Source organism: Mastigoproctus giganteus, chromosome 11, assembly GCF_048544385.1.
Source record: "Mastigoproctus giganteus isolate SK-2022 chromosome 11, ASM4854438v1, whole genome shotgun sequence".
In the NCBI taxonomy this organism is placed as follows: Eukaryota; Metazoa; Arthropoda; class Arachnida; order Uropygi; family Thelyphonidae; genus Mastigoproctus; species Mastigoproctus giganteus.
Genome location: NC_143585.1, coordinates 174,231,209 through 174,258,207, shown reverse-complemented (window position 1 = coordinate 174,258,207; position 26,999 = coordinate 174,231,209). Strand labels below are relative to the sequence as shown.

At 38.9% G+C, this 26,999-nt stretch overlaps 1 protein-coding gene across 2 annotated transcripts in view; it reads left to right on the top strand.

Annotated features, from left to right (window-relative positions):
• The window catches only part of LOC150078580 (voltage-dependent calcium channel subunit alpha-2/delta-3-like), a 1,140,037-nt gene that overhangs the window by 412,831 nt on the left and 700,207 nt on the right, over positions 1 to 26,999 (top strand). For both annotated transcript variants that reach the window (XM_090384275.1, XM_090384274.1), the window contains exons 13-14: positions 5,039 to 5,088; positions 14,106 to 14,189. In XM_090384275.1, coding sequence (XP_090240401.1) covers positions 5,039 to 5,088; positions 14,106 to 14,189 — 134 coding nt within the window. The remainder of the gene's footprint in view (positions 1 to 5,038; positions 5,089 to 14,105; positions 14,190 to 26,999) is intronic.

The window sequence follows — 26,999 nt, the reverse complement described above, 5'->3', positions numbered from 1 at the left end:
TTGACACGCTCCCGAGCCACTTCCATTTCCGATACGCGCATGGAGAATGTAGATCATGTGTCTGATGATCACGTGCATGAGTGCCATGGACCGGCTACTTAACGATGTGTTGTAGCACTGGTAGTATGCTGAAGAAGGAGACGGCAGTTCTCCGAAAGCTCCAGATTGTATGTTTTATCGCTTTTAACCTAGTTTATTTTAATTAATTTTATTGTTTTTAACTATATTTTAACTATAATTTAATCAGTGTTTTATTTTATTTGCATCATATTTCATTGTATATTATTTCATTGTATAGTAAATTTTTAGTTTAATTCCTGGCTGGTGTCTATCATTAATTATTATAGTATGGAAATTCCCAGCCCCATAGGCCTGTTTCAAGATATAGTGAATAATTATGGCCATTTGATGCTTCGACACATCCGCGAGTACCAGAAGATTAGCATAGCTGAAGCTAAACAGAAGCAACATCTGAGATTTGCTCATAGGTGCAAAACACATGAGCTGGTTCCACATGGCTTTCGGGTGAGAATGCCTTTCAATGATGACCATCTGGGGAGAGTTACTAAGATCTATCAAAGAAAAGTTCTAAGTATTTGGATTTCTAAATTACATAATGATCTGAGAGGTATTAGAAGTCGCATTGGACTGAAGTTGGAATACATCAGTACCAATTTAACCCCAGTGCATGGTGCGTTGGTCTTGAGAGTAGTGGCAGATAAAGCAACTAGGGTTGCTGAGGTTTATAAGCGCAGGCAAATCAACAAATTTAATAGATTGTTAGAGGAATCCGTGGTGGTGCGTAATAGGGATACTGGCAACTTTATTCATAATCTTAGTGGCAAACAATTTACTAGAGAACAGGAGGAAGTATTGAGCCTGGGTCCAAAGTTTGCTTTGGTTCCTGCCAGACCTCCCATTGCAGAGATAGCTATGGGAGTGGAAAAAGCCATCAACAAGTTACCTGTTACCCAAGCTGATGAGATACGGGTTAGGGTTGCGGCTATTTTGAGTCAGACCAGGACAGCACATTCTAATCTCAGTCATAAACATGAAAGAGCATTAAGACAACTCAGAAAAGATGAGGATATCATAATGTTACCTGCCGACAAAGGCAGATCCACAGTGGTACTGAATAAGGATGATTATTGTGCAAAAGCTCTGGATCTTTTACAGGACAGCAACATATATAAAGTTACCCATCGAAATCCGTTAGCTGGTTTGGAGAGACAAGTCAACAACATTATACAGGGATGGCATAAGGCTGGTAAAATAACCAAAGAAGTTTATTGGTCTCTTCATGCCTCAGGTTGTCGATTACCTCGGTTTTATGGCCTCCCAAAGACGCACAAGGTGGGCATTCCGTTGAGGCCTATAGTATCATTTGTGGGTAGTCCCACTTATGCTTTATCTGGATTTTTAGCTGGAGTCATCTCTCCTATAGTGGGACGCTCCAGTTTAGTAATCAGAAACAGCAAGGAATTTGTGAACTTTATAAGAAGCCAATCTATAGGTGAAGACGAACTCATGATTTCGTTTGATGTGGTATCCTTGTTCACATGTATCCCCATTGAACATGGGGTGCATTGTGTAAGATCGGCCTTGGAACGAGATGATTGCTTTAGTGCTAGATCTTTACTAAGCATTGATGATATTTGTAAAGGTGTGGAATTTTGCCTCGCAAGCACTACCATGGTGTTTCAAAAAGTTATGTATAAGCAGGTCCATGGCACGGCCATGGGTTCCCCCATCAGTGCCATTGTGGCCAATTTGGCAATGGAGGAACTGGAAACTAGGGTGTTTCATCAGTTGAATTTCCCCATGCGCGAGTGGAGGAGATATGTGGACGATACCTTCACTATTTTAAAAAAGGGAAAGGAAGATGAGGTGCTCAATATGCTCAACAGCTTTTCCACATTTATACAATTTACCTCGGAGGTGGAAGAAGCTGGGTCCCTCCCGTTTCTGGATGTCTTGGTGAGCAGAGATGGATCTAGATTAAAAACAACGATCTATAGAAAGCCTATGTGCCGTGGCCAATTTGTTCATTATAGCTCAGCACAGGCTTGTCATCATAAGAACAGTGTAGCCAGGGCATTGTTGAATAGGGTGGGGACCCACTGTAGTACCCCTGAAGAAAAGGAAATAGAAATTTGCAAAGTCACGGCAGACCTCAGGAAATGTGGATACCCCCAGAGGGTCTTGGACAAATATATTCATAGGGTTGAGTCCAATCGTAGGGAGTGGCCTGCCCCTGTGGCTACTGCATACATTCCTTACTATCCGGGCCTTTCAGAACGTATTGTACGGGCATTGCGGGAGTGCCAGACTCGCTGTGTGCAACTTCCGGGTCGGAGGTTGCACACAGTGATATCCCAAGTTAAAGATCCCGTAGCCCAGGACCATACCAGCAATGTGGTCTACGAGATTAAGTGCCCGGATTGTGAGGAGTGTTATGTGGGGGAAACGGGCCGACGTTTAAAGGACCGTCTGGGGGAACACACGACCGCTATCAAGACTGCTAACTATGCGAGGTCTGCTGTGGCAGAGCATTTCTGGGAAAAGCAGCATCGGATCTCCCCTGAAGACGCGGTCATTACCGACCGCGCCCATGGATTTTGGGAACGCAAGTGGCTCGAGAGCTTGCGAATCGGTTCATCCAGTCACAATACTATTAATAGGGACAGGGGGATCCGTTTACACCCCCTGTTTGAGGCAGTTGTCCTCAGAAGGGATGACCGTTTCTGTTTGACACGCTCCCGAGCCACTTCCATTTCCGATACGCGCATGGAGAATGTAGATCATGTGTCTGATGATCACGTGCATGAGTGCCATGGACCGGCTACTTAAGGATGTGTTGTAGCACTGGTAGTATGCTGAAGAAGGAGACGGCAGTTCTCCGAAAGCTCCAGATTGTATGTTTTATCGCTTTTAACCTAGTTTATTTTAATTAATTTTATTGTTTTTAACTATATTTTAACTATAATTTAATCAGTGTTTTATTTTATTTGCATCATATTTCATTGTATATTATTTCATTGTATAGTAAATTTTTAGTTTAATTCCTGGCTGGTGTCTATCATTAATTATTATAGTATGGAAATTCCCAGCCCCATAGGCCTGTTTCAAGATAACCCTGCCAACCTTTGTATCGTCTGCAAACTTGGACATTAAGCTTGATATACCATCATCAATATCATTTATAAATACAGAAAACAATAATGGACCGAACCCTGAGGGGCTCCACTAATAACATTAGTCCATGATAGCAGTGTCCATTGATTACCACTCTCTGTCTTCTCCCCCTGAACCACCCCTTTATCCATAGCAGTAATTTGCCTCCAATGCCACACTGCTCCAATTTGTGCAGCAGTCTTCCATGTGCAACAGTATCAAAAGCTTTTCTAAGATCCAAGTATATAATATCAAAGTTATTCCCTGCATCCAGTTCTTTTGTGACTGCATCATAGTATCCAATCAAATTGGTCAGGCAAGACTTCCCCTCAACAAAACCATGCTGTATCCGAGCTATAACTGAAGTCTTGTCACTGAAGTCTGCAGTGCTTCTTTAACCAGTGCCTCCATTAATTTTCCGGGAACAGAAGTTAAACTCACAGGTCTATAATTACTTGTGTCAGCCTTTGATCCTCCTTTGTGAATTGGGGTCACATTTGCACATCTCCAGTCTGTGGGTACCTCCCCTGAGTCTAAGGAAGCTCTCATAATTATGGCTAAGGGTTTGCTTGCTTCCTTTGCTGCCTCCTTTAATATAACTGGATAGATCCCATCCACCCCAGGTGCCTTTCTTGTGTTTATCTTCAACAATTTCTCCTCCACTTTACTCTCAGTTATTACAAGATTCTCTAGCTTACTGCCAGAGTTGAATACACCTATGGCATTCTCCTCGCTGAATAACTCCTCATGTGTGCATGTCAGCAAGGGGAATGCCAGAGGTCTATTCAACTCTGGCAGTAACCTAGAGAATCTTGTAATAACTGAGAGTAAAGTGGAGGAGAAATTGTTGAAGATAAACACAAGAAAGGCACCTGGGGTGGATGGGATCTATCCAGTTATATTAAAGGAGGCAGCAAAGGAAGTAAGCAAACCCTTAGCCATAATGATGAGAGCTTCCTTGGACTCAGGGGAGGTACCCACAGACTGGAGATGTGCAAATGTGACCCCAATTCACAAAGAAGGCTGACATAAGTAATTATAGACCTGTGAGTTTAACTTCTGTTCCTTTCTTTGTAAGAGCAACCCTTGGTTCCATTCACTAATCGTGTTGCCCTTCTCTGTACTTGTTCCAACAGCTCTACATCCTTCTTAAAATGAGGCCTCCAGATCTGTATACAGTACTCAAGGTGTGGCCTGACCATTGCCTTATACAAGGGGATAATTAATATAGAGATTTTAGTGCCGTTATATTCTAGTTTACGATACTTGATATTTGTATTAAATGAAATAATTACATTGAAATACTAATGTGTGTATTTAAAATTCAGTTAATTTTTAATGCCGTGTGCTGTTAAGGTTAATTTGCACCAAAGAATTCTGTGATTCAACTTTGGGTCAACTATCATTTAAATTTGCTTTAAAAATAATTCATTTGCTAATTATTTTTAATTACTTTAAAATTTATTTTTTAACCATGGTATTTATTAGAATATTCTTACAAGTATAAAATTATAGAATTCTTATAGTACCGTGATAATAGACTAAATATAAAAATAGCGAAATGCTTAAAATTCTGTTAAATTAAATCTCATTCCACTTTAATGCATTAAATTAACTGTTCCACCTTATATTTAGCCAACAGTCTTTTCATAAAACTATTGCAGATTATATTCAAGGTGAGTACTGCACTTTAAGCATTTCGCTATTTTTATATTTAGAATATTCTTAATAATTATCTAAGATAATATTAAGATACATAGAATAGTACTTTGTTTTTAATCAACGTCTATTTATTTTAAATGTATCAAGTAATAATTCATCAAAAAAGGTTATTAATGTTTTTATTTTTCATTTTTATTTTCAGGATATTTCACTCATGTAGCTACTTTGGCTGAAGTACATGAACAAGTGCTTGTAAGGTTTTATTTATTTATATACTAGTCTCTAAGTGTTAAGCCCTTGGAAACAATTACTATCCTGTATTCAGTTTAATAAGAATATTCAGTATATTCCAACTGCACACTTCAAACCCATTAGCTGTTACATGAACATTCTCTAGCTACTTGGTAGTTCTTTAAAAGTGGAAGATTATAAATAAATGCTTCTACTATATCATACATTTTTTCCCCTGTCAATTTTCTTATATTGCTAAAATATATAAAACCACAGATGAAAATGATTCTTGCACTGCTTCTAGAACTCCTGGGAGTCATGTGGAACAAGTATTAGCATTAGCATTAGTAGAGGCATTTGATGCAAGAGTGATGCAAGTAAATACATGGGCTTGTTTGTTTGTTTGTTATGTTTGTTATTTGGTTTTTAGGAGCATTAGCAACTAAGGCCATATTGCTCCGGGGATATGCAGTGGTCATTCCCTGACCTTTCCGCGTCCTCCGTATTTGGTGGTCACGGGCTCGAACCCTGGTCTAATCAAGAAGCATGTGCTATGCACTGCTGCTCCTGCCCACCTGGCTACATACATGGGCTGTGTTAGGATACCAATGCTAGGAGTATAGTAAATAAATTTAATGAATCTGAGATGCTGGTCAAGACATCAAAGGCAGATTTTGTTGGGAGATGAGGGATGTGGTGGCACACAGATGTAGTAGTAGTAGTAGTAGCAGTGGCATATGATACAAGAAACCAAGATTATGAAGCATCAGCCAAAAAAATAAAAAAAAAGAAAACCTCCCACATCTCCATCCATTCGAATAATTTGTCTAGTTCTTCCTAAAATTTATTCAAATTACCCACTTCCACAACAACAACAACAACAACAACAACAACAGCTGGAAATTTGTTCCAACAATCAACCATCTGCTGGCTGAAGGCAAACCTCTGCACATCAATCTAACAATCGCCCTTTCTTAATTTGAATTTATACCCCCCACGTGTATAGTCTGAGCAAGACTTTCAATGTCATCAGAATTGAGCTTGCTCGTGTCATTCATACAAAGACCTAAATACCTCGATCAGATCACATTACAGGTGCCTAGTGTCCAAACACTGCAATTTGCAGATATGAAGCCTTTCTTGATAAGACCACCCTTTTGTTCTCTTCACCGATACCATTGCCTTCCACTGCACCTGTTTCGGCATATCGACATCTTTCCTAAAATGAGTAAACTTGTATGCAATACTCAAGATGCAGCCCTAACCATTGCCTTGTATAATGGGATAATTACCTTCTTATCCCTGCTAGCAAAGTTCATGTCTGTCAGTATATTAGCATTAGCATGAGCATTAGCAAGGGCACATGATGCAAGAAAGCAAGCTTATAAAGCATCAGCCAAAAAAAAAAAAAACCACCCTTCTCATATCACCCATTCACTCACTCCGAATGTTAATGCTGATGAGATTATTCTGAGCAAGAAGAATAATCTCATCGGCATTGCGCATGCTGAAAGCATTCAAGGATTTATACACCTCAATCAGATTACCTTGCTGGTGCCTAGTCTCCAGACACTGTAATTTGCAAAACTTAAGACTTTCTTTGTACGAGCAACCGTTTGTTTCATTCACTAATCTTGTAGCCCTTCTCTGTACTAGTTCCAACAGCTCTACATCCTTCTTAAAATGAGGCCTCCAGACCTATACAGGGTGTTTCAGTTAAACGTTTCAGAACTTCTAAGAGGGGTAGGGTACATCCTGACAACTCGAAATCATATAGCAATGTGGGGTCGGAAATGCTTTCCTGAAGCGGTGTTGTACACAGAAGCACCATAAAGAAAAGAGACCGTAAGTGAGAAATCGTTTTAATAATACATGAAAAGAAGCAAAAGGTACATGGATTAAAGTAAGTGTTCGAAGTTTCTTCCACGGGCTACAATGCACGCCTCACATCTCCGACGCATGGACATCCGAACATTCTGGAATACTCCAGGCGAATTTCGAATTTCTTCGGCAGCTACTGCGATTCTTGCAACCAGCTCCTCAGCATTGTCAACAGGGGTGTCATAAACTAGCGATTTCATATGACCCCAGAAATAAAAATCAAGACATGATAGGTCGGGTGACCGAGCAGGCCAACGCACGGGACCACCACGTCCGATCCACTGTTGACCAAATGTGACATCCAGGTAGTTACAAACATCTCCGCTATAATGGGCAGGGGCTCCACCGTGTTGGAACCACATTGTCTGTTGCGTCGATGCAGAAATCTGTTCATCTCTCAAATGTTGTGGCAATACTTGCTGCAGAAAGATCAAGTAGATAGGTCCGGTTAGACTACACAGTAACAGGTAAGGTCCGATGAGGTGATCTCCCATAATACCGGCCCATACATTGACCGAAAATCGAATCTGTGCTGCACGACGTCGCACGATGACTTCTGTGTACAATACCGCTTCAGGAAAGCATTTCCGACCCCACATTGCTATATGATTTCGAGTTGTCAGGATGTACCCTACCCCTCTTAGAAGTTCTGAAACGTTTAACTGAAACACCCTGTATACAGTATTCAAGGTGTGGCTTGACCATTGCCTTATACAAGGGGATAATCACCTCCTTATCCCTGCTAGAAAAATTCCTGTATAAAACTGACAAGACACCTTGAGCTACTCTTGCAGACCATCTGCACTTCCCAGAAAACTTCATATCTGCCTGGTTGTGCAGGCAGATATGAAGGCACAACCACCCCCAGGTCCCTTTCATTCTCTACGACTGTCAGTGTAGTACCACAGAGTTGATACGTTGCTCTGGGGTTGCTGTTTCCCATATGCAGTACTTTACATTTGTCAATGTTAAACTTCAGTTGCCACTTCTCAGCCTATCTGCTCAACTTTTCTAGATGCTGTTGCAGCAACGTACTGTTATTAGTGTCATTAACAACCCTGCTGACTTTCATATCGTCTGAAAACTTGGAGATTCAGCCTGATATACCATCATCAATATCATTAATGAATACAGAAAACAACAATGGCCCCAACACTGAACCCTGGGGAACTCCACTGATAAAATTAGTCCACGAAGAGCAGTGTCCATTGATTACCACTCTCTGTCTTCTCCCATTAAACCATTCCCTTATCCATAGCAATTTTCCTCCAATGCCACACTTCTCCAATTTGTGCAGCAGTCTTCCATGTGCAACAGTATCAAAAGCCTTTCCGAAATCCAAAAATATGATATCAAAATTATTCTTTGCATCCAGTTTCTTTGTGACTATGTCAAAGTATCCAATCAGATTGGTCAGACAAGACCTCCCCTTAACAATCCCATGTTGTGTCCAAGCTATAACTGAAGTCTTCTCTAGATGATCCTGCAGTGCTTCTTTAACCACTGCCTCCATTAATTTTCCTTGAACAGAAGTAAACAAACAGGTCTGTAATTACCTGTGTCTCCCTTTGATTCTCCTTTGTGGATTGGGGTCACATTTGCACATCACCAGTCCATGAGTGCCTCCCCCTGAGTGCAAGGAAGCTCTCATAATTTTGGCTAAGGGTTTGCTTACTTCATTTGCTGTCTCCTTTAATATAACTGGATAGATTCCATCCACCCCAGGTGCCTTTCTTATGTTTATTGTCAACAATTTCTTCTCCACTTTACTCTCAGTTATTACAAGATTATCTAGATTACTGCCAGAGTTTAATACACCTCTTGGCGCCTCCATAGCCAGGTGGGCAGGAGAAGCAGTGCATAGTCACACGTTCCTTGATTAGACTGCGGTTCCAGTCCATGACCACCAAATACGGTGGATGCAGAAAGGTCAGGGAATGACCACCGCATATCCCCGGAGCAATATGGCCTTAGTTGCTAATGCTCCTAAAAAACAAATAACAAACAACAAGCAATACACCTCTGGCATTCCCCTCCTTGAATAACTCCCCATGTGTGAATGTAGATGCGAAATATTCATTTAGTTTGTTAGCTACCTCAGCAGGATCATCAACAGTTGAACCACCGATATCAAGTGGACCAATCTGATTCACATGAGGAGTTATTCGGTGAGGAGAATGCCAGAAGTGTATTAAACTATGGCAGTAAGCTAGATAATCTTGTAATAACTGAGAGTAAAGTGGAGAAGAAATTGTTGAAGATAAACATAAGAAAAGCACCTGGGGTGGATGCAATCTATCCTATTATATTAAAGGAAGCAGCAAAGGAAGTAAGCAAACCCTTAGCCATAATTATGAGAGCTTTTTGGACTCAGGGGAGGTACCCCTGCACTGGAGATGTGCAGGGGTACCTCCAAAAAAGGAGGATCAAATGGAAACAGGTAATTGCAGACCTGTTAGTTTAACTTCTGTTTCAAGGAAATTAATGGAGGCACTGGTTAAAGGAGCATTGCAGGAACATCTAGACAAGACTTCAATTTTAGCAAGGGTTTGTTGAGGGGAAGTTTTGACTGACCAATTTGATTGGGTACTATGATGTAGTCAAGAGGAATTGGATGCAAAGAATAATTTTGATATCATATATTTGGATCTTAGAAAGGCTTTTTATACTGTTGCACATGGAAGATTGCTGCATAAATTGGAGAAGTGTGGCATTGGAGGCAAATTACTGCTATGAATAAAGGGATGGTTGAATGGGAGAAGGCAGAGAGTGATAATCAATGGACACTGCTCTTCGTGGACTAATGTTATTAGTGGAGTCCTTCAGGTTTCAGTGTTGGGCTGAGATCAGATGGGCTGAGATGTGGCAACTGAAGTTTAACATTGACAAATGTAAAGTACTGCATATGGGAAGTAGTAGCCCAAGAGTAATGTATCAACTGTGTGGTTCTACACTGACAGTGGTGGAGAGTGAAAAGGACCTGGGGGTAATTGTGCAGGCAGATATGAAATTTTCTGAGCTGAGCAGTGCAGACGGTCTGCAAGAGTAGCTCATGGTGTCTTGTCAATGATATACAGGAATTTTTCTAGCAGGTATAAGGAGGTGATTATCCCCTTGTATAAGGCAATGGTTAGGCTACACATTGAGTTCTCTATACAGGTCTGGAGGCCTCATTTTAAGAAGGATGTAGACCTGTTGGAATGAGTACAGGGAAGGGAGCAAGATTAGTGAATGGAACAAAGGGTTGCTCTTAAGAAGAAAGGCTTAAGTTTTGCAATTGTCTGGAGATTAGCACCTATGAGGTGATCTGATTGAGGTGTATAAAGCATTGAATGGTTTATTGAATATAAAGCATTGAATGGTTTATTATATATAAAGCATTGAGGTGTATAAAGCATTGAATGCTGATGGAATGCTTCCTCCTGCTCAGAATAATCGTTCGAGAGGGCATAAATTCAAATTGAGGAAAGACAATTGTAGGATAGATGTGCGGAAGTTTGCCTTTAGCGAGCGAGTGGTTGATTGCTGGAACAGACTTTCATTTGTCGTTGTAGAAGTTGATAGCTTAAACAGATTCAAGGTAAAACTAGACAAACATTTGGCGCAAGTGGATGGGTGAAATGAGAAGGGTGTTTTTTTTTTTTTTTTGGCTGATGCTGCATAAGCTTGCTTTCTTGCATCTAGGTAGTTTAGTAGTTGGCAGTTAATGGATTTCTCCATTACTTTAAAATGAGTAGAAGTAAGTGCAATGGAATGATGTAGGGAACTGGCTGGATATGAATCAATTTCCAAGCTGAAGGAAAAACATCAGTGAAATAAGAAAGGTGACACAAAATAGGAGTAAGGCCAGAAGCACAGGTTTTAGCATTAGTAGTGGTAAATGATTGAATAAAGGCAGCTTATACAGCATCAATCAAAGAAAAGAAAAAAAAAAAAAAAAACCCAAAAACTTCGCATTTAACCTATCCATACCCTCCTATATTTTTTTTCAAGTTCTTCCTAGTAAGCTATCAACTGCCACAACAAAATATGGAAGTTTGTTCAAGTAATCAATCACCCATTGGCTAAAGACAAAATTCCACACATCTGTTTTGCAATCATCCTGCCTGAATTAGAATTTATGGCCCCTCATGTGTGTAGTCTGAGGAAGAATTTCATCACTATTGAACTTGCTCAATCCATCGAAAGCCATAAACACTTTAATCAGATCACCTCCTGGGTACATAGTCTGCAGAAGCTGAAATTTACAGAACTGAAGCCTTTCTTGATAAGTGTTTTTTTGTTTGGGGATTTATTAAGCACATTAGCATCTGTGGCCATAGTGCTCCATTTCTTGATAAGAGCGCATCTTCCTTCCTCTCACCAACCTCGTGGCCCTTCTCATTTCAGCAGCTCTACATCCCTCCTAAAGTGAGGCCTCGAGACTTGTATGCAGTACTGAATGATCTGGCCTGACCATTGTTTTATACAATGGGATCATCACTCCTTATCATGCTAGCAAAATTTCTATACAGCATTGACAAAACCCCATGTGCTCTCCAGGCAACCTGTCTATACTGCTCAGAGCATTTCATTCTGACTGTACAACTATCCCCAGATCATTTTGAATATCTGCTATCTATCCCAAGTGTAGCATCACAGTTGGTACATTACTCTGGAGATAACTGATACCCAAATGCAGTACTTTGCATTTGTCAGTGTTTAACATCAGTTTAACATTGACAAATGCATTTTATTAACCATCCTGCCAACCTTTGTATCATCTGCAAACTTAGTCTTTAAGCCTAATATGCCTTCATCAATATCATTGATAAATAGCAAAAAACGAAATGGGCCCAAAACTGAATCCTGGAAGACTCCACTAATAACATTAGTCCACGAAGTGCCGTTTCCATTGTTTCCACTCTGTCTTCTCGCACTCAACCATCCCTTTATTCATAGCAGAAACTAGCATTTAATTCTTTATTGCTCCATTTTGTACAGCAGTCTTTTATGTGCAAAAGTATCAAAAATTGTTCTAAACTCCAAGTATATGATATCAGAATTAATTTTTGCGTCCATTTACTTTGTGACCACATAATAGTATTCAATAAATTGGTCAGACAAGATGTCCCCCTTAATAAATCTATGCTGTGTCTGAAGTATAATTGCAGCCTTTGCTAGATGATTCTGCATTACTTCTTTAACTAGTCATTGTGTTATTTTTCTTGGAACAGATTAAATTAACAGGTGTGTATTTACTCATGTCATCCTTGTACCCCCTTTATGAATTGGGGATACATTCACATTTCCAGTCAATGGGGACTGCCCCTGAATCCAAGGATGCTCTTGTAATTATGGCCATGGGTTTGCTTACTTCCTTTGCTGCCTACTGTAATATAATTGAATAGATCCCATCCACCCAAGGTGCCTTTCTTATGTTTAACTTCAACAATTTGTCTTCCACTTTCCTCTCAGTTATTAGAAAATCATTTAATCCCCTGTTTGATAAATTTTTGGCATCTTCTTCCATAAAGAATTCCTCATGTGTAAATGCAAAATGCTCATTCAGTTTGTCAGCAACCTGTGCAGGATCATCAACAGTTGAACCATTGTTATTAAGTAGATTGATTTGATTCATCCCCTTCATTCTTGTGTTTACATAAGTAAAGAATTTTTTGCTGATTTTTCTTTGCATCCTTTGCCAACAAAAATCTCATCTTTGTCATTTGTAATTATAGAGACTTCAGCATCTCAACCTGCTGTTTCCATGTGACTAGAAAACAAACCAATTGAAGTTGTGAACATTATAATCACCAAGGAAAATTACCTCAATGTTAGGGAAGTTGAACTGGTGAAAGTTAAGTTTCAAAGAAAAGTTCAAATTCATCAAAATTATTAGTTAAAATTCATCAAATTTGTTTACTACGCTACTAGCTTTAGTGTACATGCAAGAATATATGCTTCTGTGTTCTGGTAACCGTAATACTCATGAATTTGTTTGTTCTGTAAGGATTCTCCCCCCCCCCCCCCAGATGTTATGTGATCCATGAGACATTGCTTTCCAGGCTCCTGCATATCCCAATAGAAGCAGTACAAATATCACTTTCACCTCTGCCTGTGATGGCTCTTAATGTCTTTCTCTGTCTTGGGGAGATGGATACACAATTTCTTCATTTTAAAATTTTGACTTATTGTACATTAGGGTAAATTTATTGTGATTTTTTTTTTTTTATTATTAATTCTAAAAAATAATCATAAAATTCATAAAAAAACCATTGCTGTTTTTTTTTTTTTTTTGATGCATAATTATCATCTACTTTCATCATTTTATTTATGGATCACTTGATTTATTTTTTTATCATCTTCTGGATCTGAATTCTCTTAGTGTAAAATTTTCAATTTTGGATTTACTAATCCCAAATCAGAAAAACTGATAAACAGGCACACTTTTCATCTGTTATAAAGAGTGTCTACAATTAGTTGGAAAATATCTAAGAGATGGCAGCACATGCTGGAAAAATCTGAAGGCAATTCAAACAGTTTCAGTGGCCTTTAAAATGTAGATCTATTTACATACACCCCAAAATCCACACATGAAAAATATAGATCTTCAAAATTACTCCCAAAAGGGGTATGGAACTCCACTATGCATCTGAAATCAGCAGTGCACACCCCATATGCACTACTCTTGGAGCAGATAGTTATATTTTTTAGTATTTATTTGAAAGAAAAAATTACATAAACTCGAGTTTCTTCATTACTCACGTCTTATAGCTATTGAAATTATTCTGATTTCTGCTATTTTTGAGTTAAAATTAAATTTATATTTTGGAATATACTCTACTTTTCTACAATGATCTAGTTTTATACATGATATTTGATTTTATTTCTGGGCTAGGCATGTTCACAAGCATGCACAACTGAAGTTCATCTCACACAGATATTATCCATATACAAGTGGTTACAAACATGTTCTTTGCATAGTTTAGTACATTATACTATGTTATTGTACTGTCAGGTACTGAGATATAAATTCGCCTCAAAACAAAAAGTAATTTTAAATGATGAATATGCAGTATGCTCATAATTGCATTCTCATCACTTAAAATTAGAGATCATATCACTTAAAATTGGATTCATTATGTAACTTTTTATTAATTTTTATTTATTTTCAGAAATATATACCTGTTATGACCCGACCTATGGTGTTGTATGGTGTAAGACCATTTGTCTGGACATCATCTTATTCAAGTGTACCTGTAAGTGAAAAAAATTTATTATTTTCTCTGTAAAATGCATAATAAGGATATAATGTTTAACATTATATGTTTTGGTTTAGTGTGTTTCATTTATTTATTAGCATTATTATTCTCCTTTCACTTGCTGCTTGTTTTACAATTTTAATGTAAGGTTTGTTTTCAAAAATTAAAAAGTAATAAAATATTAACCTAAATTTAGCTATTATTGACAATTAAGTGGACAAAAAATTATTCACTGAAATTTTTTTATATTAGGTTTTGTTTATAACATAATACATTTTAAATTTTAACTAGTTTTTTTTTATTTCCTTTTTAATTTTTAACTAAAAGAAAAGTTCTTTATGAGAGTAAAATTCCATTATGACAGTTATTTCTTCACTTGTCACTTACTTTGTAAAGGTCTAGGTTAATTGTTGTTGATTACAGGAATTTCTCAAAGATGTTTTCAGTCAGGCTATTAGTCATTGCTGGATATAAGTGGTCAGGGGCCCTGGTGCACATATTGATAATCCCTAAAAATAAGTTTATCCCCCTCCCAGACTAAGGATAATTGCATTTTTCTGGGCTCTTCACAAAAAAAATTTGGGCACCTGGAGAAAACATGCCACTTCCAGGTAAATCCTGGAAGTGGCATGTTTTCAGTGGCAGTTCTAACCCAAGCACGGTACTAAGTACTATAGGTTCTAATACCTCTCGTGTTTGGGGTTCACATAAAAAAAAAAAAAAAATCCATGAATCTAGTTAATGTGCATGTCAGGTGGGAATGAAGAGTTTTAAATCACAAACAACAAACTAGCTCAGCGATTCCCAACCTTTTTGACCCGCGGAGCCCCTTTTTCGAATCAATTTCTATGGAGGACCCCATTAGGCTTACCCTATGTTTTTAAGCTAATGGTATTTAAGAGTAGTGTTATGGGGGGGAAGAGGGGATAGATAATAAGGGAGTGTAAAGTAAAGAAATATTTCAACAATTGTACAATGTCCATGCAATAAAATTATATTTTAAAAACTTTGAAATTTGCCATAATATCTCAATTTATTTTTAACTACCACCAATACACATGATATTGTCAAAACTTGACTATACATAAAAGTTCTCCCAAAGTTCAAAAAATCAAACCATTTGCATTACAACAGATTTTACATTATTGGTGAAAGCAATAATAAGGTCCATACAATAAACTCAGTTCCTCCAATTTAATTATTACATCCAATTCAATTTAAATACATACTCCTTTTAATTTTACTAACTACAGTGCAACAGTAAGCCTAAATTAAGATATAACATAAAATAACGTATAAATATTTAATGAGACACCTGTGGTTGTATTTTTTTTGCACAGTTTTCTTATTTCAGGATTGATTGATGATAATTGCAGGCGAATGTCTGGTTCTTCATTTAAGCGACTTCTGTATTTTGTTTTGGTATGCATACAGTCAGAAAATCCTGCTTCACAGAGATATGTAGTTGAGAAAGGCAGCAATACTAATTTTGCTTTCTCAGACAAGATTTTGAATTCATCTTGCATATGCAACCAAAACTCTGGTAGACTTTGATTCTGAGATGCGATTTTTAGTTTGCTGTGAGATGTCAAGTTTTTAGTTCGCTGTGAGATGAGAAGGGTTGAGAATGGGCAAAAAACTTCTCGAATGTACAGTTCCAAGAAATCACACAGATATTCAGTTCCAGGAAGGGTCATTAAAATGCGGCATGTGGCAGAATGTGCGCGACATGCCGGTGCTCCGCTCTGCCTCGTCGTCTGTCCATCTCGTACTACAATAATTTTGAAGCTAATGGTAGCAAAATGACTGAACGTCGTTTGTTAGAGAATGTGCAAAATTCAACTTGGCAAATTTTTATTCAGAATGTGATTTTTAGTTTTCTAATTTATGTTTCTAATTCTTTAATTTCATTCAATTTTTAGCTATTTTATTTTCCTGGAGTGGCCATAGAGCCCTTGGGAAGTGTACGCGGAGCCCTTAGGACTCTGTGGAGCACAGGTTGGGAACCACTGAACTAGCTTATAAACATTAGCATTAGCATTAGCATTAGTAGAGGCATATGATGCAAGAAAGCAAGCTTATTCAGCATCAGCCAAAAAAAAAAAAAAAAACCCTCTCCCATTTCACCCCTCCGTTCGTTCGAAATACCTGTCCAGTTGAGCTTTAAATTTGTTTAGGCTATCAACTTCAACAACAAGTGATGGAAGTCGGTTCCACCAACCAACCACCCGCTGGCCAAAGGCAAATTTCCGCACATCTATCCGACATCCGTCCTTCCTCAATTTGAATTTATGCCCTCTGAGGTGATTATTCTGAGAAAGATGAAGAATCCCATTGGCATTGAGCATGCTCAAACCATTCAAAGCCTTATACACCTCTATCAGATCACCTCGCCGGTGCCTAGTCTCCAGACTCTGTAATTTGCAAAACTTAAGCCTTTCTTCGTAAGAGCAACCCTTTGTTCCATTTACTAATCTTGTTGCCCTTCTCTGTACCCGTTCCAGCAGCTCTACATCCTTCTTGAAATGAGGCCTCCAGACCTGTATACAGTACTCAAGATGTGGCCTAACCATTGCCTTATACAAGGGAATAATCACCTCCTTATCCCTGCTAGAAAAATTCCTGTATATCATTGACAAGACACCATGAGCTACTCTTGCAGCTCGTCTGCACTGCTCAGAGAACTTCATATCTGCCTGCACAATTACCCCCAGGTCCTTTTCATTCTCCACCACTGTCAGTGTAGTACCGCAGAGTTGATACATTGCTCTGGGGTTACTGTTACCCATATGTAGTACTTTACATTTGTCAATGTTAAACTTCATTTGCCACCTCTCAGCCCATCTGTTCAACCTTTCCAGATCCTGTTGCAGCAACATAGCGTCAGTAGTGTCCTTAACGACCCTGCCAACCTTTGTATCATCTGCAAACTTAGACATTAAACTTGATATCCCATCATCAATATCATTCATAAACACCGAAAACAACAATGGACCCAACACTGAACCTTGAGGAACTCCACTAATAACATTAGTCCACGTTGAGCAGTGTCCATTGATTACCATTCTCTGTCTTCTGCCACTCAACCATCCCCTTATCCATAGCAGCAATTTGCCTCCAATGCCACACTGCTCCAATCTGTGCAGCAGTCTTCCATGTGCAACAGTATCAAAAGCCTTTCTAAGATCCAAATATATAATATCAAAGTTATTCCCTGCATCCAGTTCTTTTGTGACTACATCATAGTATCCAATCAAATTGGTCAGGCAAGACCTGCCCTTAACAAAACCATGCTGCGTCTGAGCTATAACTGAATTCTTGTCTAGATGATCCTGCAGTGCTTCTTTAACCAGTGCCTCCATTAATTTACCTGGAACAGAAGTTAAACTAACAGGTCTATAATTACTTGTGTCAGCCTTTGATCCTCCTTTGTGAATTGGGGTTACATTTGCACATCTCCAGTCTATGGGTACCTCCCCTGAGTCCAAAGAAGCTCTCATAATTATGGCTAGGGGTTTGCATACTTCCTTTGCTGCCTCCTTTAATATAACTGGATAGATCCCATCCACCCCAGGTGCCTTTTTTATGTTTATCCTCAACAATCTCTCCTCCACTTTCCTCTCAGTTATTACAAAATCATCCAGCTCACTGCCAATGTTTACTTTACCTACATCATTCTCCTTCCTGAATTACTCCTCATGCGTGAATGTAGATGCAAAATACTCGTTTAGATTGTTAGCCACCGGAGCAGGATCCTCAACTGTTGAACCATCAATATCCAGTGGACCAATCTGATTCATCCCTTTCCTTCTCGAGTTCAAGTATGTAAAGAACTCCTTTCTGTTTTTCTTTGCATCCTTTGCCAAGGATTTTTCATAGTCTGCCTTTGCCTGCCTAATCTCCTTTGTGACTTGGTTACAGACCAACTTATATCTATCATAGGCTTCCATGTCGCCCATTAATTTGTATGTATCCCATGCATTTTTCTTCTCTGCCACATGTCTCATTAGTCCATCTGACAACCATTTAGGCCTAAACCTTGAACAATATTTATTAGTTGGTATGTAAAGCCTGGTAGCCACCAAGATTAGTTCCTTGAATGCTTCCCATTTTGAGTTTGCTGTTGGTAACATCATCAGTTGGTCCTACTGTATAGAATTTAAATACTGTCTCAGACCATCATAGTCGCCTTTACGAAAACAAAAACCCTTCCCTTTACCTCTGATGGTAGTTACCTCCTTGAGTAAATCCCACTTCAACACACTGTGATCACTGCCACCTAGTGGTTCATTTATCTGCAGGTTCTTAATGCATGAAGAATCACTACTGATAATCAGATCAAGAGTATTGCTCCCTCTTGTTGCCTCACGAACATGCTGATGTAGAAAACAATCATCCAATAAATCCACAAAAGCCTTGCTAGTGTGCGATTGATGGTAGTAAATCTCTGATTTACTGGCCCACTCTATTTCCCTGTACAATATGTTATTATACTCATCAGAGTCATTAGGCCTATAGCACACTCCTACTCTCAATTTTGATTTCCCTATGCTTATGTCACACCAAACTGACTCGACACTGCCCTGTCCATCGATGTCAACTGGCTTCACTTCCTTTGACTTTATGTGTTTCTTAATTAATAGCATAACCCCTCCTCCCCTCCCCTCCTGTCCTGTCTATCCTTTCTATATACATTGTATTCCCCAAATTCCAGTTCCGCATTACTTATATCTGTGTGACACCACGTCTCTGATATCCCAACAATATCTGCCTTTGATGTTTGAGCAATACCTCAAATTCATCAAATTTATTTACCAAACTCCTAGCATTGGTGTACACGCAGGTATACATGCACCTGTTTCTATTCTTAGCTACCCTAACACAACCCATGTGTTTACTTGTAACGCAATGACTACCAGCAGTCTCTGAAATATCCTGCATCTTGTTTTTCAGACTTCTGCTCATTTGAATAGAAGCAGTGCAAGAATCACTTCCACCTCTGCCAGTGGCTACTGTTAATCTATTAGTCCTTGTATCCCACATGATCCAGTGTGTATGTTTATTCTTTTAGAGAAGCATGTTTTGTAAACATGTTTCTCTACAGACGTAACATACTGCCTGTTATGTTATATGATGAATAAATAAACAAGGAGAGTGAAGTGATAATCTCTAATATGGTCATAAGAACAGAAACTTAGATACTTATAAAATTGCTTTTATGAGAAACTGAAAAACAGAAGACCTTGGTAGAAATGTTTATTCTTTTAAAATAAATTCTCCTACCTTGTAAATATGATATAGTATTAACCATATAGTGCAAGAAAGCCACAGGCTCTTGCTGCACTGGCAAAAAAAAAAAGAAAAGAAAAAAAATAAAAGAACACCTGTAGATAGAAAAATATAAATTATATGCTTCCCTCCTCACATAGCTAACTGTCCAGTTTACCTTTTAATTTATTCAAACTGTCAGCCTCAACTACCTGTGAGGGCAATTTATTCCAACATTCAATGACTCTCTGGCTAAAAGAAAACTTCCAAATAATCTAATCTAAACCTCAACTCCTGTAAATTTGAATTTATGGCCCTAGTTCTGGAATTTTTTATAACAATGAAAATTCCACCTTTTCATTTTACTAATCCCTCTCAGAGCCATATAAACCTCGGTGAGGTGCCTGGATGGCCAGCATGGTAGGCCACATAATCGGAACCTTTCTTTGTATGATCATCCTTTTGCCCATCTCAGCATTCAAGTTGCCCATCTTTGGATCTTTTCAAGAAGCTCAGTCTTTTTTCAGAAAAGGTCTCCACACTTGAATACAGTATTCCAAATGTCATCTTACAATTGCCTTATACAGTGGCATTATGACCAGTCTATCTCTACAGGGCAACATTCGACAAATCATCGATAGGACATCATGGGCTTTCCTGGCTGCTTGTATTCACTGTTCAGAAAACTTCATATCTGCTTATATTATAACTCCAAGATTCCTTTCTTCCTTCACTGTTTTTAATTCAACCTAACCAGTTGCTGTGCCTCTGTACCGAGTGGTCAGGGTCAGGAGATGTAGCACATGCTCTTTGAGTAGACTGGGATTCAAGCACTGTTAAATATGATCGATCTGCCAGCCCACACTGGACCAGCATGGCAGATTATGGTCCATTTCACTCATTGAATCATTGAGGTGGCTTCCATCCTGCAGTGGATTGATAATGGCTGCCATTTGCCTTTATTCTCCAAGTGACCTTGCATTTAGCAGCATTAAAACATAGCTGCCACTTCTCTGACAATCTCTGAAGTCTGTTCAAGTCATCCTGAAGGAGCGCTGCTTGGCACCAATCATTAACAACTCTATCAATCTTTAAATCATCTGCAAATTTTGACATCATGCCATCTATCCCTTTGTCATTTATGAAAATGAAAAATAACCAATGCTTGAGAGACCCCACCAGTATGAAGAATATCCATTAATCACAACCCTCTGCCTTCTGTCCTGCAGCCCTCCAGTAATCCAACTACCATAATCCCAACCTGTTCAAACTTATACGTAACCTCTCACAAGGGACCAAGTCTTGCTAAATCCAAATAAACTATGTTAAAATTGTTCCCTACGTCACAAGTAAATGTGTCAAAATAGCCTACTAAGTTAGTTTAACATGATTTTCATTTAAGAAAGCCATGTTGTATGTCCTCGAGAATGCCATATCTATATAAATGTTCCTGGATTCCACTCTTAATCATTACCCCTAAGATTTTTCCTACTACTGAATTGACTAACAGGTCTGTAATTACCAGCTTCACTCTTAGAACTGCCATTATGTATTGGCAATACATTGGCACTTCTCCATCCAAAGGAATCTCCCTGGAGTCCAAAGATGCCCTCATAATTAACTTCAATGGTTCAGTACACTCCCTGGTAATCTCCTTCAAAACTACTAGTTATGTTCCATCAACTCCAGGAACCTTGCTTGCTTTTATGCTTGAAAGTTTTTCCTAATAAACAGTCATCTGTAATTTCAAAATCACTACTTTCATATGACTCAGCCTCACTCACACAGCCTCTTCTCAACATGGTGGGTCAGTAAAGACAAAGTATCTGTTCAATTCATCTGCAGCATCAGCTGGGTTATCCAAGACTTTCCTACACCCTGTGCACAAGGTTCGATCTGATTAGCTTTCTTCTTCTTTGTATTCACATATATGAAAAATTCCTTGTCCCCATTCTTTGCTCTCCTAGCCAATGCTTTTTGCACACTGCTTTGGCCCCGAGTGCCAAGTGATAGTGTCCAAGCGGTTTTTCCAAACAATATATAGAGCAATTTTTGACAGTGATTTCGTTTTGTTTAATTTTTAGTGCCTTTATTATTATCAGTTCACTGTAAGTGGTTCTGTACTTAACAGCTTTTGAGTGAGAACCCAGAAAGGGAAACCACCTTTCTTTTCTTTGTATATTTATTAGCTTTCTCACTAACCAACTAACTTCACTAGCCACTTGGTCACTAGGTGGCACCACTCCTGCTTCCATGTGGTGGGGCCAGTAACATGGGGGAAACGTTATCCTCCAGGGAAAAAAGGAGCAGCCATGGATATAAATGAGTATCTACCTCTAGAGGCTTTAAACTCAAGGCCAGACACATCAACCGATAATGACATGAACCAACTGAAAAGACTTCAGAGGGAAGAACAGTGCCATGACTTGCCAAACTTTTTGGTAATACACTCCCTATCCATGCAGCCTGTACACACATTCAAAGATATTTAGAATCCATTGCCAGATTACCAAAAATGGTTAAACCACTGCAATCGGGAGACCTCCTGATCGAAACAACTTCCTCTAAACATTCTGAATGGCTGCTAAAAACAAAGATGTTTGGCAGGCTGCCGATATCTGTCACACTCCACAACACCTTAAATTCATCTAAAGGTGTTATCACAGAGTGGGACCTAGTTACAGTCTCTGAGGAAGAACTAGTTCAAGGGCTTAACAGTCAAAAAGTGATCAGTGCCAAATGAATAATGATAAAAAAAGATGGAAATCTCATTCCTACTAGATCCATCATCTTAACATTTAGCACTCCAGAACTGCCATCCATAGTAAAAGCTGGCTATTTAAATTGCTGAATTTACCCTTACATCCCAAACCTGATTCGTTGGTTTAAATTCCAGAAATATGGGCACTCTTAGCAGGAATGCAGAGCAGATGCCATCTGTCCAATTTGTGGATTAAAAGACCATACACAAAATACTCAGTGGGATTTTTTCTATCAGAGCAAACCACATGAAAATAGACCTGCTTCACTCAGGATTAAAGAACTTGTTCAGAATTGGAATATTGATTTAAGTGATATTTTTCAGGACATAACTGTTCCTGTTCCAGCTTGGACATATGTTTCTACCTCTTACGATGTACTGTACATTTTCTTTAGTTGGGAAAAAATGTCATACCTCTTGCAATATCAGGCAATTGCATTCAGCTCAAGCTACTCTGAACTCTCGTGCCTGTAAAATATATATTGACGGATCAAAAACTGCCAGTACAGTAGGTGCTGCTGCAGTTTTTCCTTCATTTACTGCTACAGCCTCACTACCATTAGCTTGCAGCATTTTCATTGCTGAATTATATGCTATCAAGTTAGCACTTAGTAAAATTATTGAGCTATCCATCTCACCTGCTGTTGGCACCTCCATAGCCAGGTGGTCAGGAGCAGAAGTGCATAGCACATGCTTCTTGATTGATTAGACCGGGGTTTGAGCCCATAACCACCAAATATGGAGGATGCGGAAAGGTCAGGGAATGACCACCGCATATTCCCGGGGCAATATGGCCTTAGTTGTTAATGCTCCTAAAAAACCAAAATAACAACAAACATAACATCTCACCTGCCATAATTTGCACAGGCTCCCTCAGTGCTGTGTCTGCCATAAGCAAGAATTTCTCATCTTCCCATCTTACTTTGAATTGCATTCATTCCCAGTTAATCTCCTGAAACATGTCCAATCATTTAATCAGTTTTTGCTGGATCTCTGGCCATTTTGGTATTCCAGGAAATGAAACTGCTGACATTGCCACTAAACATCCTCAACCCACTCTCTCACAAGATCCTCAGGTTCCTTACAGCAACTATAAGCCTATCATTCGCAAAGCATGCTATGAGAATTGGTCACAGATCTGGAAAAGTAACATGAAGAATAACCTTTACCAGATAAAGCAAGAACTAAAGCTGTGGCTCTCTGGCTTCCGATGAAACAGATGAGAGGAAGTGGTATTGGCAAGACTTATAATTGGACTCGCTCATCATACACATCTCTTCTTACTATTGGGAGAAAACCCACCTCAGTGGGCGCCTTTGTAGCCAGGTGGGCAGGAGCAGCAGTGCATAGCACACGCTTCTTGATTAGACCGGGGGTTCGAGCCCGTGACCACCAAATATGGAGGATGCGGAAAGGTCAGGGAATGACCAACGCATATCCCCAGAGCAATATGGCCTTAGTTGCTAATGCTCCTAAAAACCAAATAACAAACAAACCACCTCAGTGTTCATCCTGTCTAATGCAATTTATGGTCTGTCATTTTCTGGTTGATTGTCCCTTACATTCAACCATCCGCTCTAACACTTTTCAATCTCTCTCCACATTGAACATCTCTCATGATTTATATATAGAAAAGTTCAAATATAGAACTTTTGATATACCTAAAATCTATTGACATGTACAGGAGCATATAATTTAACGTATATAGCTATATGTTGCCTGTAAATAAACAATGAACAGACACAATTTGGCTTCAGTAGCCCTTGTGTCGTTAAGTTCAATACCAACAACAGCACACTGCCTTAGCCTCCCTAACTTTATTTGTGGTGCTGTTACAGACCAACTTGTACCTGTTGTAGGCTTCAGTACTTTTCTTCGCTCTGTAATGATCCAATGCTATCTTTTTCTACTTTATTTGAGTGCAGACGAATAGTAGGGTTTTAATTGTGATAAATAAGTAGTTTCAATGGTTCTAATCACTTGTGGGGCATATATCTTTTTGTGTTTAGGCTAAGGAATTTTTACTTTTTAGCAAGGATATAACTAATTTAATATTGTGATTGTCACAGTATAGCATAATGTATATTTCAAACTTTATAGCATATGGTATAACGTAAAACTAGATAGTGTAATACATATCACTGGATTTAGAAATCTAAGCTTAGTGTAGTACTGTCAATTAATCAAGTAAATTTATTAATCTTATTAATTTTCATTGTTAATGAATGAAATTGTATTTAAACAGAAATCATGCCCAGACTAGAGCAGCAAAGCAATGGGAGTGCTCTGACTCTGGGAAGAACTGAAGGGAGCGATTCTCCAATGCATCACAGTCTAAAACAATGTGCAACTAGGGAAATCTTCACATATGTTTTCAGAACAGGATATGATCTAGCCAAGAAGGATATCTTTGTGTGTGCTAGGTGCAGAGAGTGGGGAGAAATTAGGTGCCGACTCAGTATTCAGGGATGTAATCAAAGAAGCTACTAGACTTTTCATACCAACAAAGAAATACGGTTCAATGCTTAGACTAAATGGATGTCAGATGAGCTATTGAGAGAGAGAGGTGACAGAGAAGAAAAGTATATGGGATGTATATAAAGTATCAGGTGATACAGAAGCCTATGGTAGATAAATATTATTCTGTAATCAAGTCACAATACAAGCAATTCAGTGTGACACAAAGAATTATCATCCAACTCTGAGACAAATTCAGGTCACCCTAAGCAAACTCCTTAAAAGAAAACAAAAAGTAACCTTTTGTTGGATTCCTGAACATAAGGAATTAAGGGAAACGAACAAGCTGACCATGCAGAAAAAACAGCAACAGGCACCATATCTTCAACCACCAGAGTACCATATACAGACTACAGACATAACATCAAAATGAACAGTAAGAAACAGTGGCAAAAAATGTTGAGTGAACAAATTTATAATACACTCTTTCAAATTAAGCTGGAGTTAAAGAAGTGGAAGTTCAAAAAGAAGTAACTTGCCAGATTGAGGATAGGACCTACATATCTTGCTCATTCCTATCTATCTATTTAGAGCTGAAGAACTAGCCTCAATGCAATCAGTGCTGTGTACAACAAACAGTTAAATTTGCCAGTAAATTTGCACTCTTTTTTGGTAAAATAAAATTGTTTCCCTTGTTATCAGTGTTACATTAACACTCAATTAATTCAGTAAAGAAAACACTTTACTAGATCAGAATGAAAAGAAACCTTTCTTCTCTTTTTTGTTTTATTACTAACACACTACCACTTGGTCACAAAGGTGGCACTGCTCCTGCCTCCACATGGCAGGGCCAGTAACCTGGAAGGGAAAAGCTCTCCTTTCAGGGCAAAATGGAGCAAACAGTTCCTAAAACCCAGAAATCCGCTGGGTGCATAGATGAGACCCCTATAGGGCGAAAACAGCTGGAGACTGATTTTGTTGCAGCTAAACGTCAAAAGACTGATGTAGCCAGAATCACAACTCTAACTTTTCTTATTATGCACTCGACTCAAGAACAACCTATTGGCAAACTATCACCGTTTCTAGTGCAAAAATGCCTAGAAAGTGTAATAGGTACACCCAATACAGTTCGTTGATTAAGATCGGGAGACTTACTGGTTTAAGTCGCCACTGCTCAACAATCTGATCAACTACTGAAACTAAAAACTTTTAGTGGAATTTCTGTTACAGCTTAACCACATGTTTCCCTGAACACATCAAGAGGTGTCATCACCGAATGGGACCTCATGAACGTGTCAGATGAAAAACTAAAACAGGAACTCCAAGGAGTCATTAGTGTCAGGAGAATAATGACAAAGTAGGATGGTATATTTGTTCCTTGGCACCTCCATAGCCAGGTGGGCAGAAGCAGCAGTGTGTAACACACGCTTCTTGATTAGACAGGGGTTCGAGCCTGTGACCACCAAATACGGAGGATGCGGAAAGGTCAGGGAATGACCACTGCATATCCCCACAGCAATATGGCCTTAGTTGCTAATGCTCCTAAAAAAAAAAAAAAACTTGTTCCTACTCGGAACATGATACTCACTTTCGATAACCCTAAACCACCAACAGCAATCAAAGCAGGTTATCTTAATTGCTGTGTTAGAGCGTACATTCCAAACCGCTTAACTGCTACAACTGCCAGAAGTTTGGGCACTCACAGACAGTCTGCAGAGGTGCAGCTGCCTGTACTGCATGCAGATCCACTGAGCACATAAATATTGATTACATATTGACAACACTGAGTTGTCCTAACTGCAAAGAAGCCCATCCAGCATTTTCCAAGTGTCCTCTCTGGAAACGGAAAAAAAAAACGTACAGCGGTACAAAATTGAACACAATGTCACCTACCAAGAGGCCAAAAAGTCCTTTCCAGCCCTGAATGCTAATAAACCAACCTATGCTCAAGTAGCCAAAAAACAAATATCAATTGCAACCCAAACGGTGGTAACCATACCACCAAATGAATCACTATCTGATTGGGTAAGGTCAGTATTGGCCACCATTCCACCAAATGAAACAGCAAGCAAAAAAAGTAAAGCTATAAATATGCCAATTACTGTACAATCAGATGCCACCCCCATAGCAAAACACTACAGTACCCACTTCTGATGCCAACCAAACAGACAGGATGGACTTAGAAGATAGCTCACAGCAAGATGAACAGGCATTAGAACTATTCACTAACAAGGATTTGGACACGGGAAACCCTCATTTCCAAAGAAAGGGAAAGGGAAACCTGAGCAAAACAAACCATTATCCCCTCGAAAACAAATCAA